The sequence below is a fragment of the Strigops habroptila genome, chromosome 15, assembly GCF_004027225.2.
Source record: "Strigops habroptila isolate Jane chromosome 15, bStrHab1.2.pri, whole genome shotgun sequence".
NCBI lineage: Eukaryota > Metazoa > Chordata > Aves > Psittaciformes > Psittacidae > Strigops > Strigops habroptila.
This window is the reverse complement of record NC_044291.2, coordinates 10,238,225-10,253,244: the sequence shown is the minus strand read 5'-3', so window position 1 is coordinate 10,253,244 and position 15,020 is coordinate 10,238,225. Positions and strand designations below refer to the sequence as shown.

General features: G+C 54.6%; 1 protein-coding gene across 1 annotated transcript in view; it reads left to right on the top strand.

Annotated features, from left to right (window-relative positions):
- PNPLA7 (patatin like phospholipase domain containing 7) overlaps positions 1-9,446 on the top strand; it is a 125,517-nt gene extending 116,071 nt beyond the window's left edge. Inside the window, exons 34-36 of the mRNA XM_030507443.2 lie at positions 2,598-2,682; positions 7,215-7,318; positions 8,645-9,446. Coding sequence (XP_030363303.1) covers positions 2,598-2,682; positions 7,215-7,318; positions 8,645-8,725 — 270 coding nt within the window. The 3' untranslated portion in view covers positions 8,726-9,446. The remainder of the gene's footprint in view (positions 1-2,597; positions 2,683-7,214; positions 7,319-8,644) is intronic.
- Positions 9,447-15,020: the final 5,574 nt, after the last annotated feature.

The following is a 15,020-nucleotide window of genomic DNA, read 5'->3' as shown; positions in this document are numbered from 1 at the left end:
ATTCCTGTTTGCAAATCATCAGATGAGCGTGGGAAGGCACCTGGTTTCCCAGGATTGGTTCCAGTCTCAGTACTGAGACTTTGCCTCATGCTCCAGCAGGCCTACACGGGGGATCATCTGTGTGACAGTGATGGATGCTCCCATTGGGATGGTCACACTTGGGATTGCTTCCTACCCACGTGAGCTGATGGTGGTTCTCCTGAAACACCCGTTGGTGATGATGGCTGCAGGATTTTGTTCAGACAGTGCCATCCCCTGCAGAGCTGCTGCCTGCTCCCAAGGACAGCCAGCTCAGCCTGCTCCCAACAGGTCAGGCACGTGTCTGCCTGAGCGCTCTGTGCAGTCACTTTGTCTGCATGGTAAGAGTCCGCATTTCTAGAGCCACAGCCCGGCACGGTGCTGCGTCTCTTGGTGGCCAGAGTTTGCACATATCCCTCAGTCATATGGCGCAAAGTGAAGATGTAGATGCCTTTTTCCCCTGTCCTGGGGAACAGCCTTCTGCAAACACCTCACTGGGAGCATTCAGGTCAGATGTGGAAAATGAGACTGGTCTGACTCGCCCTCTTGGTGGTTCCTTAATGGTCACACTGAGTGCTCTGACTTCTTCATATTTTAAAGTGTATGTCCTGACCTACTGCTGTTTCATTCCATACAGGTATGTTTAATTCCCTCTGGGCTTTTCTCTGTACCCTGCTCCCCACCAGCTGTTTGTCCTGGATCCAAACCTTGCTGTAGATGTACTAAATCACATCAAAAGTTAGCTATGGATTAAAGGTCAACTGCGAGCAATCTGCTGCAGCTGTCATGGGCTTCTGCTGTGACCCCCACGGGGGCTGCATGATTCATAGCGTCAGTGCTCTTGCCAGAAAAGCAAAGAATTGCTCATAAAACCCCTGTGTAAGCAAACTGCCCTGTCTGGAAGCACATGAGCAGGTCTGGGTGTTTAGAAAAATGACTGTGGCAGCAATTCCAGGCAGCCTGCTGTTGATGACATAGAATCAGACTGGTTTGTGTTGGAAGGGACCTTAAAGCTCATCCAGTCCCAACCTCCTGCCATGGCCAGGGACACCTTCCACTAGAGCAGGTTGCTCCAAGCCCCTGTGTCCAACCTGGCCTTGAACACTGCCAGGGATGGGGCAGCCACAGCTTCTCTGGGCACCCTGTGCCAGCGCCTCAGCACCCTCACAGGGAAGAACTTCTGCCTAAGAGCTCATCTCAATCTCCCCTCTGGCAGGTTAAAGCCATTCCCCTTGGCCTGTCCCTACAGGCCCTTGTCCAAAGCCCCTCTCCAGGTTTCCTGGAGCCCCTTTAGGCACTGGAGCTGCTCCAAGGTCTCCTCTTCAGGAGCCTTCTCTTCTCCAGGCTGCCCCAGCCCAGCTCTCTCAGCCTGGCTCCAGAGCAGAGCTGCTCCAGCCCTCGCAGCAGCTCCGTGGCCTCCTCTGGCCTCGCTCCAGCAGCTCCACGTCCCTCTTGTGCTGTTGCCCCAGAGCTGGATCAGGACTGCAGGGGGGGTCTCCCCAGAGCGCAGCAGAGGGGGAGAATCCCCTCCCTGACCTGCTGCTCACGCTTTGGGGGTGCAGCCCAGCACACGGGGGGGTTCTGGGCTCAAGTGCTCACTGAAGCTGGGTCATGGGGAGCTTCTCATCAATAACACCCCCCAAGTCCTTCTCCTCAGGGCTGTCCCTGCCAGCAGTTCCCCATCTCTCTGCTCTGGGGTGGGGGTTGGTATTGTACTAGTTAAAATCACTGGGTTTAAAGGCGAGAGTTGTTCAGGTTTCCATCCTGTGAGCTTGTGCCTGGCCCTGCAGGGGCAGGTAGGGCTGCTCAGGGCATAGCACATGGGAAGACCAAAACGGTTCTTAAATGCCGAAGTTGTGTTTTATTAGAGGAGAAGTGGAGCAGGCACGTTCTCAAAATAGAGAACACTGAACCCACTGCTCAGGTGAGACAGAGTAAGAACAGAAAGGGTTTGTTGAAAAGAGGAGTTACAGTGAGAAATCTCTCTCCTTGCGGGTGGACCATGTACCTCCGGCTCTTGGTCACTGCAGCACGTCCAGCTCCACAGCTCGCTGGGGTCCCCACATGGGTTCTCTTCACCCCAGTGCTTGGGCTGCTCCACTGGTCCATGCAGCCTCTCACAGCAGCTCTGCAGGCTGGACCATGTGCAGGGTCCGACCTCAGCCCTTCTCCTCCCAAGGGAAGGCAAAAGCTCCCTGGGCTGCACATGGCCCAGTCAGTCCCTCTTGTGGGAACGAGCAAGTCAGATGAGCACCGTCTGTCCTGGATCAGACCCTCCAGTTCTTGTCTTCGTGATCTTTTCTATAGTTTGACGAATTTTCAATAAGGCTTCTTGTTGCATGGATGGAGAAGGAGCCATTAGAGGTTGTCCCACTGTTTGCAGTTGGGAATCCCGTCTCTGCCACCAGGAGAGTTGTTCTGGGAATTACTCACTGATGAGTAATGGCTTTTGCGGGGGCAACTGGAGAATTTGTGTGTCTGGAGCTTTGTCTGTGCAGTATCATGTTCATACAGTTCTGACTTGTTTGCATTTTCATGTGTGTTTGTTACCATACCTAAGCCCTGTCACTGTCTTTCAGAACGTGACCTGTCCCACCACCTCCTTCACGGACCTGGCAGAAATTGTGTCCCGCATCGAGCCCGTGAAGGCACCGGTGGCAGACGGTGAGTGGGGTGATCCCAGCGGCACTGCGGGAGCGTTGGAAGGCATTGGGAAGGGCAGAGGTGGCTGCTCACCCTCCTGTGTGCCTCCTCTGACTGCTCCACGGCCCCAGGCTCTAAGCTGTGATGGTTCAGGGCTGGCTGCCAGCTCCGGGCAGTGCTGAGTACAGCCAGCAGTGAGCCTGAGGTGTGCCTGGGCTTGCTCCAGGCCAGACCCTCCGCATCCCCCTCAGGCAGAGTCAGATATTCTTGCCATGGTGAGACATCCCCTGTCAGCCCTTTACCAGTGTGGTCCAGTGCAGTTTCCTGGTGGGAGCAATCCCTGCGCCAGTTTGCATCACCTGAGTGGAATAACATGTGTGGCAACTCCTGCAAAGACGAGCTTTCACCCCCCTGTGCTGGGCCATGTCCCTGTGATGGCTTCACTCTTGCGTCCATGTCCTTCTGGCATGGGAGGAGGCTGATTTAAAGCTTGGACTGAAGGGATTTTCCCTGCTGTCGTGAGCAGGATCTGGAGTGACTCACTGCCTCCAATGCTTTTTGTATGCTCCTGTTATGGGGAGCTCTAGTGAACTATTGAGGAGCAGGTAACAGCTCCTGCATCTTTCCGTGAAGGTACATTGAGTGCCTTGTGCCTCATCCATGCTGGGCCATACAGGAACTTAACTGGAATGATGAAGGCTTCCCAGGCCTGAAATCTCCAGTGCTAGAGCTCTTTATATACAGTCTGTCCCCTCCTCCTGATTCTTGTTCTTGCCGAGGGAAATCTAAAGTTAGCAGTCCTCCCATCTGTGGCTGTTTGTAGAGATGTCCCTGTGGTAATTTGAAATGCTAATTGCAATCATATGCTTTAGGAAGACAATATTAATCAAATGTGGTTGAAACAGTGTGAATAAAGATGAAGAGTTCATGTAACATGATTATTTAAGGCAGAGGCACTGAGACCTGCTGAGATTTAACCAGAGTACTGGGACAGATCTTCCTTCCTGATACAGTTTCTCATCGTTCTTCTGCATTAGGAAGACCTGCTTCTTGCTGGGTGAGGCCATGGGCACCACTGGAACAACGGGACGTGTGTCTCAGAAAGTAGTTGTGGCAGAGTCTGGACTAAGGAGGGTCTGTGCAGGGCTACCTGGGATGGGAGAGGCAGGTGCCACGTGCTCCTCATTGGTTATAGAGATTCCAGAGGAGTGGGAGGATCCCAGAATCCCAGACTGGATTGGGTTGGAAAGGACCTTAAAGCTCATCCCGTTCCAACCCCCTGCCACGGGCAGGGACACCTTCCACTAGAGCAGGTTGCTCCAGGCCCCTGTGTCCAACCTGGCCTTGAACACTGCCAGGGATGGGGCAGCCACAGCTTCTCTGGGCACCCTGTGCCAGCGTCTCTCAGGCAGTTTAAGTCACTTTCAAAGCTTGCCAAGGCAGTGTAAAGGATGAGGTGTCTGGAGCTCTGGGGGAAGTGGTCTGTACCGAGGAGAGCTCAGGTGGAGGTTGACGCCTCCGTGACAGTGGCCTTGTGGCTGTCAGATGGTTCCTGTACCTGCTGGTGACTCTGCATTTGTCTGCTAATGATGGTGGTGGAGGTGGTCTGACTGCTGTGTCCCTGGAGGTAAGAGGCTGCTTCTTGGTTGCCTGGCTGTGACATGGCGCATCCTCCTGGAAATCCCTTCCTGAGTGAGATCTCGGAGGGATTTGGGAAGGCTCTGTCTGTCCTGACAGCGTAGCACAGGTCTCAGGCTGGGTGGAGAGATTGTGTCAGTAATTGTGTCGTGAAGAAAGAGGATGGAAATGTTCATGTTCTGATGGACTGGGAAGCATCAGAACAAGGGGAGAAAGGCCCCAGTGGGCAGGGACTGGTGGAGCCTCTGGGTCAGAAGCTGTATCTTCTGCGGGGGGAGGGGGCACTGAAGTTTCTTCTCCACTCTTGAGCAGACTGAGAGCAATGACTGGAGAAACAAAAGGGAGACTGTCCCCCAGGAAGGGGGAATAGGGGGAAGTGGGCTGAAGCCCCGCGCTGGGCCCAGGGTGCTGGTGCTGCCGGTGGGCAGGGGGGAAGATCTGCAGGAGAGCAGCAGCTGAGCCACTGCAGTGTTTGTGTCTGTGTTCTGCATCCAAACACACCCTCAAGTGGGATTCTGTGTCTTTGTTCAGCTGTCGCTGTGTTCTGTACAGCGGTGGCCAGCACGGATGCCCTGCTCCAAGGGTGGCTCAGCCGCATCCCTGCTCACGCTCCCACCAAAAGGGATTTCCCAGCACGGAAGCTGTGCAGGCTCCTTGGTGATGTCCCACAGCAGGTTTCGTGTCTTGTTTTCAGGGTGGATGTTTCAGGCTGTCCCCATCACGCCCGGTCTCACAGAATGAGCTGAGGCAGCACATGGGGCTGAGGGAGACCCAGTCACGCAGCAGAGCGACTGCAGCAACACTCACTTGGGTGAAAAGATTTGGGGAAGAGAAATGTTAATTGTGGTGTCAACTGCCTGTGTTTGCAATACAGGCGACATCCCCAGCCTCTCAAGGGACACAGTTATCAGCACTAGGTCACCCTCTGCTTAAAAAGTACTTTTATCAAGTAGCACTAGTGCACCTTAGGTTGTGATGAGCTACTGGGTGCCCTGATTCACACTGAAGCCTGTCAGTGTTCCTGAAACAGAAACCCTCCAGCCACGCAGCACCCATTTCCTTCAGCTGTGCAGAAATCAGATGCACATGTAAGAAAGGCTAAAACTACAGAATCCCAAAGCAGATCTTTGGCGTGAGACGGGTGCTCTTCCTGCTGGGAACATGCTCCCCCTGCAGTGGTGGCAGGTACCTGTGTGGGGCATAGACCCCTCTCCACTGGCTCATATCTGAGCTCTGGTGTTGGTGTGTGGAGCAGAACAACGAGCCCTCAGTCCTGCTTGGTGCTGCTGGGAGCGTTTGTAGCTTAAGGGAGTGATCCCTGGGTGAGCCCCAGTGCCTGGAGCTGGGCAGCGGGAGATGGTGGTGGGGACAGCAGGACCACCTTCTGGTCTCCATTCCCCTCAAGCACCCAGAGCTGCTGTGTGAAGCATGTGAGAAGGGACCCCCCCCGTCTCTTGTTTTTGGTATCTGTGTAAAGACCTGTTAAATGCTGAATAGTGCTTGGGAAATCAAGGTGTTTGGTTTTGATGGCAATCGGTTTTATTGGAGCTATAAACTTCACACTGTTGTTTGTGCTGCCTGTTGCTGTTCAGGTGAGTTTCCAGGTCCTCTGGTGTGTTTTATCCAAGTGGCTTTAGTATAAACTAACAATAATTCCCTGATCCACAGTAAAAAAATTAGTAAAAGATCGAGAATAAGCCCAACTGTTTTTCCTCCTCATGTTGTAGCAGTTGGTTGTAGTTATCGTGTTAAAGAAAACGCTGCGGAACAAACTGTGCCGTTGTCTTCAGCGCGGAGCAGATGCTATTGACTGTTCCCTAAAGAAATACTTAATCAGGAATCCGGTTTAAACACGAGCCACTTTTCTCACTGGTGGGCTGAACACCAGGGATTGCTTCAGCAACACGGAGCACGCTTGAACTCGTGGAGCAAGTGTCACACAAACAGGATTTTCTGCCATTTTAACACCTTCACTTCCAGAGTGTGCAAGAGGAAGGCGGCTGTTTGCTGCCTGCTCCACTGCCTGCGCACCCTGGATCCCTGTCCGTGGGGACGGGGCTCCACTGGTGTGTTGGGTGATGCATGGGGCCAGTGATGGGCATGTTCACTGAGCATTGAGTCGATGGAGAGAGTCAGCTGTGTGAGCAGTGAGGCTCCTGCTGCCTCTTTTACAGACCCTGAAGTGATGTCCTGGTGCTGGAAGAGGCGTTGACTCCGCAGTGATTGATTGCAGAGTCGAGACATTGATTCCTTGTTCCTTGGGAGCAGGCTTCAGTGCTGGGGTCGAGGGCTCAGCGTCCCATTGTGCTGCTCACTGCTGTGCTTGGTGTGCACAGCTCTTGAGCCTCTCCAAATTCTGCCAATGTGCTGGATTACCGGAGAGAGCAGCGATTGTCCCCTGTGGAGAGGAGGGGGTGTCACTGTCCCCTGTGGACCAGAGACACGTAATTGTCGTCTTTGCACGAGGAAGAGCTCACCTGTGCCTGCAGGTGTGTGTTTCCAGTGAGCTGTGAGTGATGTGCAGGGCAGTTTGGATCAGGAGCTCACAGGCTCATCTTGTGAAGGTCTGCAGGGCTGATGGGTGGGAGACAGCAACTGTGCTGTCAAGAGCATTCACCAGGGAGCATCTCCCACTGCCAGCGCTTGTGTCCCACCGGGCTGGGCAGCCGGTGCCCACCAGACTAACATGGTCAGTTTGCTGCTGTTGCTGCGGGCTCCAGGACACCAGCTCACACAGAGGACATGGTTTATTGCGTGACCTGGCTGGAGAGCTGGTATCTGTGTTTGAGTGGTCCCAGTTCACCGAGGTGTCCAGCAGCCACCTTGCCCTGCACCAGCAGCAGCATTGCCCTCAGAGTTCTCTCCACCTCTGAACACTACCTAAACCTGGTGCTTCTTCTCTCTCCCCCCTTCAGATGAGTCAGATTACCAGACTGAGTATGAGGAAGAAGTTCTGGGCATCCAGAAGGATGATTACATCGACTTCACGCGCCACCAGGCTGAGGAAGACTCCGACTCGGTACGAGCTGCCCTGGGAGCTGGCAGTGGCTGTGTCACTGTGTCCCGTGATGAGGTGGAGGGATACAGAGAGAAGGAGCAGGAAGGGGCTTGTTGAGGAGGATTCTGCAGAAATGTGTAATACAGACACTGAATGTGTGCTCACCCTGGTCAGGTCAGGCCTCTCCAGTGGTGCTGCGTATGGCAGAACCTGGCCCCACAGCGCTGTGGGTTTGCTCCTGAGGTGGGTCAGGGCTGGAGAGGAGAGGCTGATGGAGCTGCTCCCTCCAGCTCGGAGGAGAGGAGGCGGAGTGAGGCTCTGGCAGGGTGTGGGGAAGGCAGCAACAGAGGTGCACAGTAAAAAGGCAAGAGGTGACAGGCACAGCTCGTGCTAAAGGAAATCCTCCTGGGTACAAGGGGAGGTATTTCCCTGTGAGCAACAGGCTGTGTGGGGAAATGGTGGAACCTCTATCCCTGTAGATACTTGAAAACCAAACATGCCCTGAAGAGCCAGACCTGGCATTAGAGTTCATCCTGCTTAGTCCAGGACATTGTCTTATACCCTCCAGAGATCCCTTCCAAGTTGGTTGGTTCTGTGCGACATCAGGTCCACCCAGAGGAAAACCTGCCTTGTGAGGTCAGACTTCACACCAGGTGGCCCACAGCCTGAGAAGCAAAGCCCAGGAGGGTCACAGAATCACGCTACACGTGATATCCCTGATGCTCTTACTCCAGCTCAAGCGGCCAGCAGGGTTAATAGGTGAAGCTGTTGTGCCTGTTGTGTTGGACAGGAACAGTGTCTCAGTGGGAGCATGTGAATGGTTTGGAAAGGGACCTTAAAGCTCCTCCAGCTCCAACCCCTGCCACGGGCAGGGACACCTTCCACTAGAGCGGGTTGCTCCAAGCCCCTGTGTCCAACCTGGCCTTGAACACTGCCAGGGATGGGGCAGCCACAGCTTCTCTGGGCACCCTGTGCCAGCGCCTTAGCACCCTCACAGGGAAGAGCTTCTGCCTCAGAGCTCATCTCAATCTCCCCTCTGGCACGTTAAAGAGTGGAAGGTGTCCCTGCCCGTGGCAGGGGGTTGGAACTGGAGGAGCTTTATGGTCCCTTCCAACCCAAACTAGTCTGGGATTCTATAAAGTTCCTGGCCTGGACAGGTGCCCACGAGAGGATGTGAGGTGGCTTCTGTGTTTTGAATGAGGAGCTGGAGTAGTGGTGCAAGGATGATATTTGCTGGGCTGATCCCTAGTGGGTAATGGTTGGTGAATGGGAAGAGGACAGATTTTAAACAGCTTAGAGGGGATGCTGAAGGATTAACTTGTGCTTCCTTTCTTTTTCCTCCTTCAGGATGAAGAGATGCAGCTAAGAAAGCGCAAGAGCCTCCCCAGTGCAGACAGCCAGGCGAGCAGCGCGGGAGAGCCGGAGTAGTGCTCGGGATAGAGCCGAGCGCCACCTCCCATCCCACCTCCAGCAGCTCTATTTATTTATTAACTATTTAAAGAAACCAAACCACTGCTATAGTTGAAATTAAGCTTTTGTCCTTCTCCAAACAGGGTTTGGGGCATTCAGCTGCCAGCTCTGAGCACAGATCATGCCCTGTCCCTGTGGTGAAGGGTGGCTGACATGGGCCATGCTGCCTGTGCAGGTGCCCGAGGAGCAGCCAGTGGTTCATCACTCTGAGATGGGCAGAGGGGAAACGTGCTGGGAACGTGCAGTTAGATGCTGCCTTGAGTCCTGCTGCTGTAGGTTCTAGCCGCTGTTTTTACTGTGAAGGCCCAAAGAACTATGGGATATTAACTGACCGTGTGCAGAAAATGAGGTATTATCCGTGTGTGAAAAGGCTGGAGCAGCACCAGAGACAGGGAGGGGGTTTGCAGGTCATTTTCTTTTCATCTGGATCAGGTAACTGTAATTAATGCCTCAGTGACTCAGCCACGAGCAGCTCTGACAGCAGCCAGCCTCAGTGTATTGCTCTTGAAATCTAAACCTAAGAAATCAGTTGATGTGAACAGGAGCTATAGATCCTGTATCCCTGAGCCACCAGCAGAACACTCACTGACAGATGCTGGAGCTGACACTTGGAGGTAACTCTGGAATCACAATTGGCTGTATTTGCCCTGTGAAATAAAGTTATTTTGCTGGATTGAAATGTCTGTGTGGTTCTGTGTGTTGGGACCCACAGAAAGAGAGTTGTCAACACCGAGAGCTTGACTTGGCTCTGCTTGTATCAGACTTGCAGAGGAACACGTGTGGTTTTCAGCTCCCAACTCCAGCAGTGCTTGACTTGGGTTGTCAAGCACTGGAATCTCCAGTGCCCTGCCCTGCCAAGGGCTGCAGGGTTGCTGTGAGCTGGACCGTTTCACAAGTCCCCGGCACTTGCTGCTCTTGTCTCATGTCTGTCACTGCCGGCAGCTCCACTTGGCTGGATAATGAAGCTCATCCTTGCTCTAGGTGAGCCCTTCTGCTCAGCATGCCTCTGGGTGCTGTTGCTGGAGGGGGTTTGTCATCCAGCCCGAGCACTGAGACACTGCTCAGAGCTGCAGTGACGCCTCCAGGCATGACCAGAGTTGGGCTGTGCCACTTGGAGGCCAGAAACGTGTTTGGTGGCGCCACCAGGGACTGGGGGGTTGTAAACACTGCAAAGTGTGACCCGTTCTCTGTGTTTAACCTCCTCTTCTCTGGCAGCAGAGCTTCTCCTCTCCCTGGCCTGCATCATGTTTCCTCTGTGGTGCCCATGGATGTGCAGCCTTTACCCAGGGCAGCCATTCCTCTTATACAAGATGTTTTCATGTGTCAGAGCCTCAGGTCAGTGTTGTCTTCACAGAGGAACCCAGCCCATCCAGCCCCCCAGCCCATCCAGAAGTGGTGGAAGTGCTCAGTGACCTTCACCCAGACCATGCAGGTCTCTGACGCAGGTTTTGGTTCATGCCATTGCACAGAACATGCTGTAGCTGCTGGAGGTTGTTCCTTCCTATTGGAAAGAATTAATTCTTAGAAAGAAAACTTGAAACTGGCTTTTGCAGTGGAGGTGGAGCTGCCGCGGTTCTGTGCAGCACAGGCTGGCTGCTGGGCTGGAGGGTTAGTTCCCATTGAGGTTGGTTACAGGGTGAGTTGGTGCCTGTAACGGGACAAGCCTGGGGAGTCGGGCAGCGAGTGGAGGTGAGCGCCCACCTTGGGGCTGTGCTGAGCTGAGCTGCTCCAAGCGCATCTCCTGCAGCAGCAGCACCGGTCAGAGCTTTGTTTCCTGCAGAGGGGCTGCAACCAGCTCCGAGTCCCTCAGGGGCTGTGTGGTTACAGAACAGGAACCTTCCCCTGGGAAATGGAGAATGGGGCTGGAGTAGACTAAACCCTAGAGACAACCAGGGTGCTCTTACCAAGCCCATCCCAGGCCAGTGGCCTTCAGCCTTAAAAGGCTACATGTAAAAACAAAAGTGCCTTCAGAGGTGGTTGGATCAAGCCTCCTGGTAATGGGCAGGTTGTTGTTTGTCAGCCACCTGCCTTGTGCTTCCGACAGCAGTGACCAATTCTCCTCATTCCCTTTGCTGAGCAGTCCAGGGCTGGATGGGCACCACCAGTTCCCTTCCAGAGGGTGATGGTCTGTCAGCCTGAACCCAGCTCTTGCATCGCTCTGTGCTGTTCCGGGAGAGCTCTTCCCCTCTGCTCAAACACATAATTCATTTCCAAGTTGTGGATTCCAACTCCAAACTTCCTGGCGCCTGGATTTGTTCCCGGAGCCTGGTTGAGCTGCTGGGCTGGTGGCTTCACAGGCTGAAGGAGTCACAGCAAAACTGATCTCCTGGGGTGCTAATTAGAGCCTGCGTTTGCTCTGGGCCCTGTTCCATGGGGAAATGGCACTTAGCTCAGACGTGTGAAGACAGAAGATAACCTTTGATGTGAGACCGAAAGTCTCTTCTACATAATTGATCAGAACTCCCCTCCCAGGCTGCATTCTCCAGAGCTGAGCCCTGGACAAGAAACCAACCACTTCTTCTAGACAAATGGAAAACAATTATGGTACAACTTTAAAAGCAAAGCTGTTGTCCCAGTTGCGTTGCTGTGGCCTTGATCTGCCCAGGGCCTGCTCAGGCCGTGCAGGGGCCTGTCAGTGGTCCAGCCCCATCCTGCACTTACATCCAGGTGCATCCCGATGGTCCTGCTCTCGCGTGTGCAGTTCTGTGCTTGGAGGTTTTACACAGTCCTTGCTCTCTTGGACACCCAGCTCTGTGCCAAGGAGTCGGTGCTGGGTCACCCATGCACACCCCCAGCTCTGAAGTGATGGTCCCACTGCTGTTTGCTGGAAATGAGCAGAAGTTGATTTGGAAGAGCCCATCTGCCTGTCCCAGCACCTGGTGGGTGCTGGATTCAGCTGGAAACTGCCTGATCTCCCCGAGATTTCTTCATGGCGGTGTGACATCCCCTAAAGCATCACCCAGCAGCTGAGTGAACCTGGCCTTGCTGGAGGAGACAAAACAGCTGCTGTGGCCTGAACGTTTCATCTTGGGTGAAGAGAACATGGAGCTTCTTCCCACAACAAGCCTGATGCCAGCCAAGGCCAAGTGTGAAGCAGCAGGATAGGAGCGAGGTCCCAAGGAGCTGTGGTTGTGAGTGGCAGCTGAGGTGGGAAAGGTTCCCTCAAAGCCATTGTCTTGGCAGGTCTGATGGTTGCCCATTGCAGGCGTAAAGCCTTGACTGAGCTTTCAGAAACACGTCCCAGTGACGGATTTGCAGCAGGACAAGCTCAGCCTGGGCTGAGCCCCTCCAAGCAGAGAAGCTGTGGCTGCCCCATCCCTGGCAGTGTTCAAGGCCAGGTTGGACACAGGGGCTTGGAGCAACCTGCTCTAGTGGAAGGTGTCCCTGCCTGTGGCAGGGGGTTGGGACTGGAGGAGCTTGGTGTGTCTGTATTACACATTTCTGCAGAGTCCTCCTCAACTAAGGTCTCTTCAACCCAAACCATTCCATGATTTAGCTGCTTTGTTGATGTGGCCTCATGAGCTGTTCAGCTCATTGCACCAGCGCCAGTGGGGTTTGGGATGGACAAACCCCTATTGCCCATGTGGCAGCTGGAAGCCTCTGTCCAAACCCTCGGGAAGCCCTTCCCGGGCAGGGGCAGAGCTCTGTCCCGTGCTGCGGGGCCCTGGCTCTGCCTGTGGGGGCTCCCACTGCGGATGCTCAGGTTTGTCCCCGTGTGGAGCCGGTTGTGTCCCTGCAGCCCCCGGGCTGTGCAGCGCAGGCAGGAGCGGGGCTGCAGCAGGACCCTGCGCTGCTCCTTCCCTGGCAGACGTCATTCTCCCTGCGTGTTTGCTCCAAAATTAAGCTCATCTTATTTACTCGTGCTTCCCTGACCCCGCAACGTGTGAGCTTCCCTGCGTGCCGCCTGAGGACTGTTTCAGCTGTCAAGATGCGGGGGCTTTGCTGAGCCTCTGGGCTGAATTTACTGTTGCTGTGAGTAAGAGCTGGAAATAAAATCAGCAAATGAGAAACACAGCAAATGCTTTCCCCTCCCGCAGGGCTCCGCGAGGCCGGGCTGAGCCCACGGTGCTGCCACCCTGCTGGAACACAGCCATGGGGTGCGAGCTGCCGTCATGGGACTGTGGAGCAGGAGCAGGAGCCTTTGGGGTTGTTGAGATGTTGGTTGTTTGGTGAAGGTGATTTTATGATGGGGCTTTTGCTGGTGCCAGGGCACAGACTCTCATCAGCAATCCCCAGCTGATGGGTAATTCCATTCCATGCTCCTTGTCCCCTCATTTGGGTCACAGAGGGTTTGACTCTCTTTTTTACTAAAGGCCCTAATTTAGGTTTTGATATAGACACCTTCCACTAGAGCAGGTTGCTCCAAGCCCCTGTGTCCAACCTGGCCTTGAACACTGCCAGGGATGGGGCAGCCACAGCTTCTCTGGGCACCCTGTGCCAGCGCCTCAGCACCCTCACAGGGAAGAGCTTCTGCCTCAGAGCTCATCTCAGTCTCCCCTCTGGCAGGTTAAAGCCATTCCCCTTGGCCTGTCCCTACAGGCCCTTGCCCAAAGCCCCTCTCCAGGTTTCCTGGAGCCCCTTTAGGCACTGGAGCTGCTCTAAGGTCTCCCCTTCAGGAGCCTTCTCTTCTCCAGGCTGCCCCAGCCCAGCTCTCTCAGCCTGTCTGAAGAGAATATACCGTAATTGTGTGTCAAGATTGTTTCTGGACACACTCTGCGTGCTGCAGGACCAGCCCTGAGCAGCATTTCCAGGGCTGGGAATGCAGCTGGGGCTGAGCGTTACTTAGCAGCAAGGTGGCATTTCCTAGGTAATTGGCTCTCACCGGGGCCAGCACCAGCAGGAATGGCTCTAATTAAGCCTCACATCATCAGGGGACTACAGCCAGGAATGTGCTTCCCCTCAGGAAGCAGCTGGGCCTTCAGCTCTGGCAGTGCAGAGGTTTGTCTGTGAGGAGTGACATTTTGGTCCAGCATGGCCTCAATACAGAAGGAGCTGCCAGCTGGCACAGGCACCCCGGTACCAGGCAGGAGCTGGTGCCAGTGTGGCACAAACATTGGTGATGCTGCTGGCAGCACTATTCCTGGCACTCCTGGCTTTACAGTGCCTCTGTCAGGGAGGGCAGGATTAGTGCTGCGGGCGATGCTGTCCTCGCAGGAGGAGCACAGCTCTGTGATCGCACTCACGCGGTGTGGAATGTGGGCTCGGGAGGAACACCAAATGTGCATCCATTTTAAATGTACCATAAATGACACTTTTTTCCTCGATGAAGGCACATTCGATGTGATGTGCAGCCCTGGAGGGATATGTCAAGTAAGGCTGGTGCCTCGCTCCAGCAGCCCTGACCTGCCTGCACGTCCCCGGGCAGGACGGGGTGAGCTCTGTGCTCTGCTTGAGCACGTTTCTGCTGCATGGGCCACTGTGGGTGCTCATGGGTGAACCCCGAACACCCCAATTGTCCTTGGTGTTGGCTGCCAGGGTGCTCTGCACCCACCAGGCTCAGGGAGCTCAGCTTACTGGCACTGCCTGAGGCTGTGGCTGCATCTGCATCCAGTATAATCATTTTACTCCACCATGGACACATATGCATCCGTGTCCTCGTGGGCTGAGCCCTGAACCTCTTTCCTCGCAGTGGCACGTTTCTGCTCTTGGAGTGAGGATGTGCCCAGGCTGGGCAGCATGTTGGCTCTTTCATGGTTGGATGTGGTAGGAAGGACACGTGTGCTGGTTCTGTTGTCCTTGGCTTCATCATTCTCATGGTTTCCCTTCTCTCACCAGTGTGGGTCTGTTCCCCAGTGTGAGACCAGGCTGTTGCTTTTGTAACTCTCTCCCAGGTTAGGCATTGAATCAGCTGGAAGTGGCTGGTGGGTGACCTTTCTCCTTGCTGCAGAGCTGGGTGACGCTTACCTCGCTTGGGACATCCCTGATGCTGCTGCTCCGTGGCTCAGTCACGGCACTAAGTCACTTGGGGGCTGTAAAATCCCACCCTCCACTTGCTTCCTCACTGGAAATAGAAAGCTTTTAACAAAGTAAAGATCAGAAAAGCTTTTAGAGCAGGGCTGGCAGTGATGCACCCCTGGGAATTGAGGGTAAGGAGGTGGGAAAGAGCTGGTGGGCAGGAGGTTGGGCCGTGCATCAGTGCCTGGGCTGCAGCCAGGAACACTGGTGAGGGCTGCCCAGCCCAGCCAGCCACAGCCACCCTCGAGGCTCCTGCTGGGACACGTACCTGGTGGTGAAGAAGATTGTGGTCCCTGAA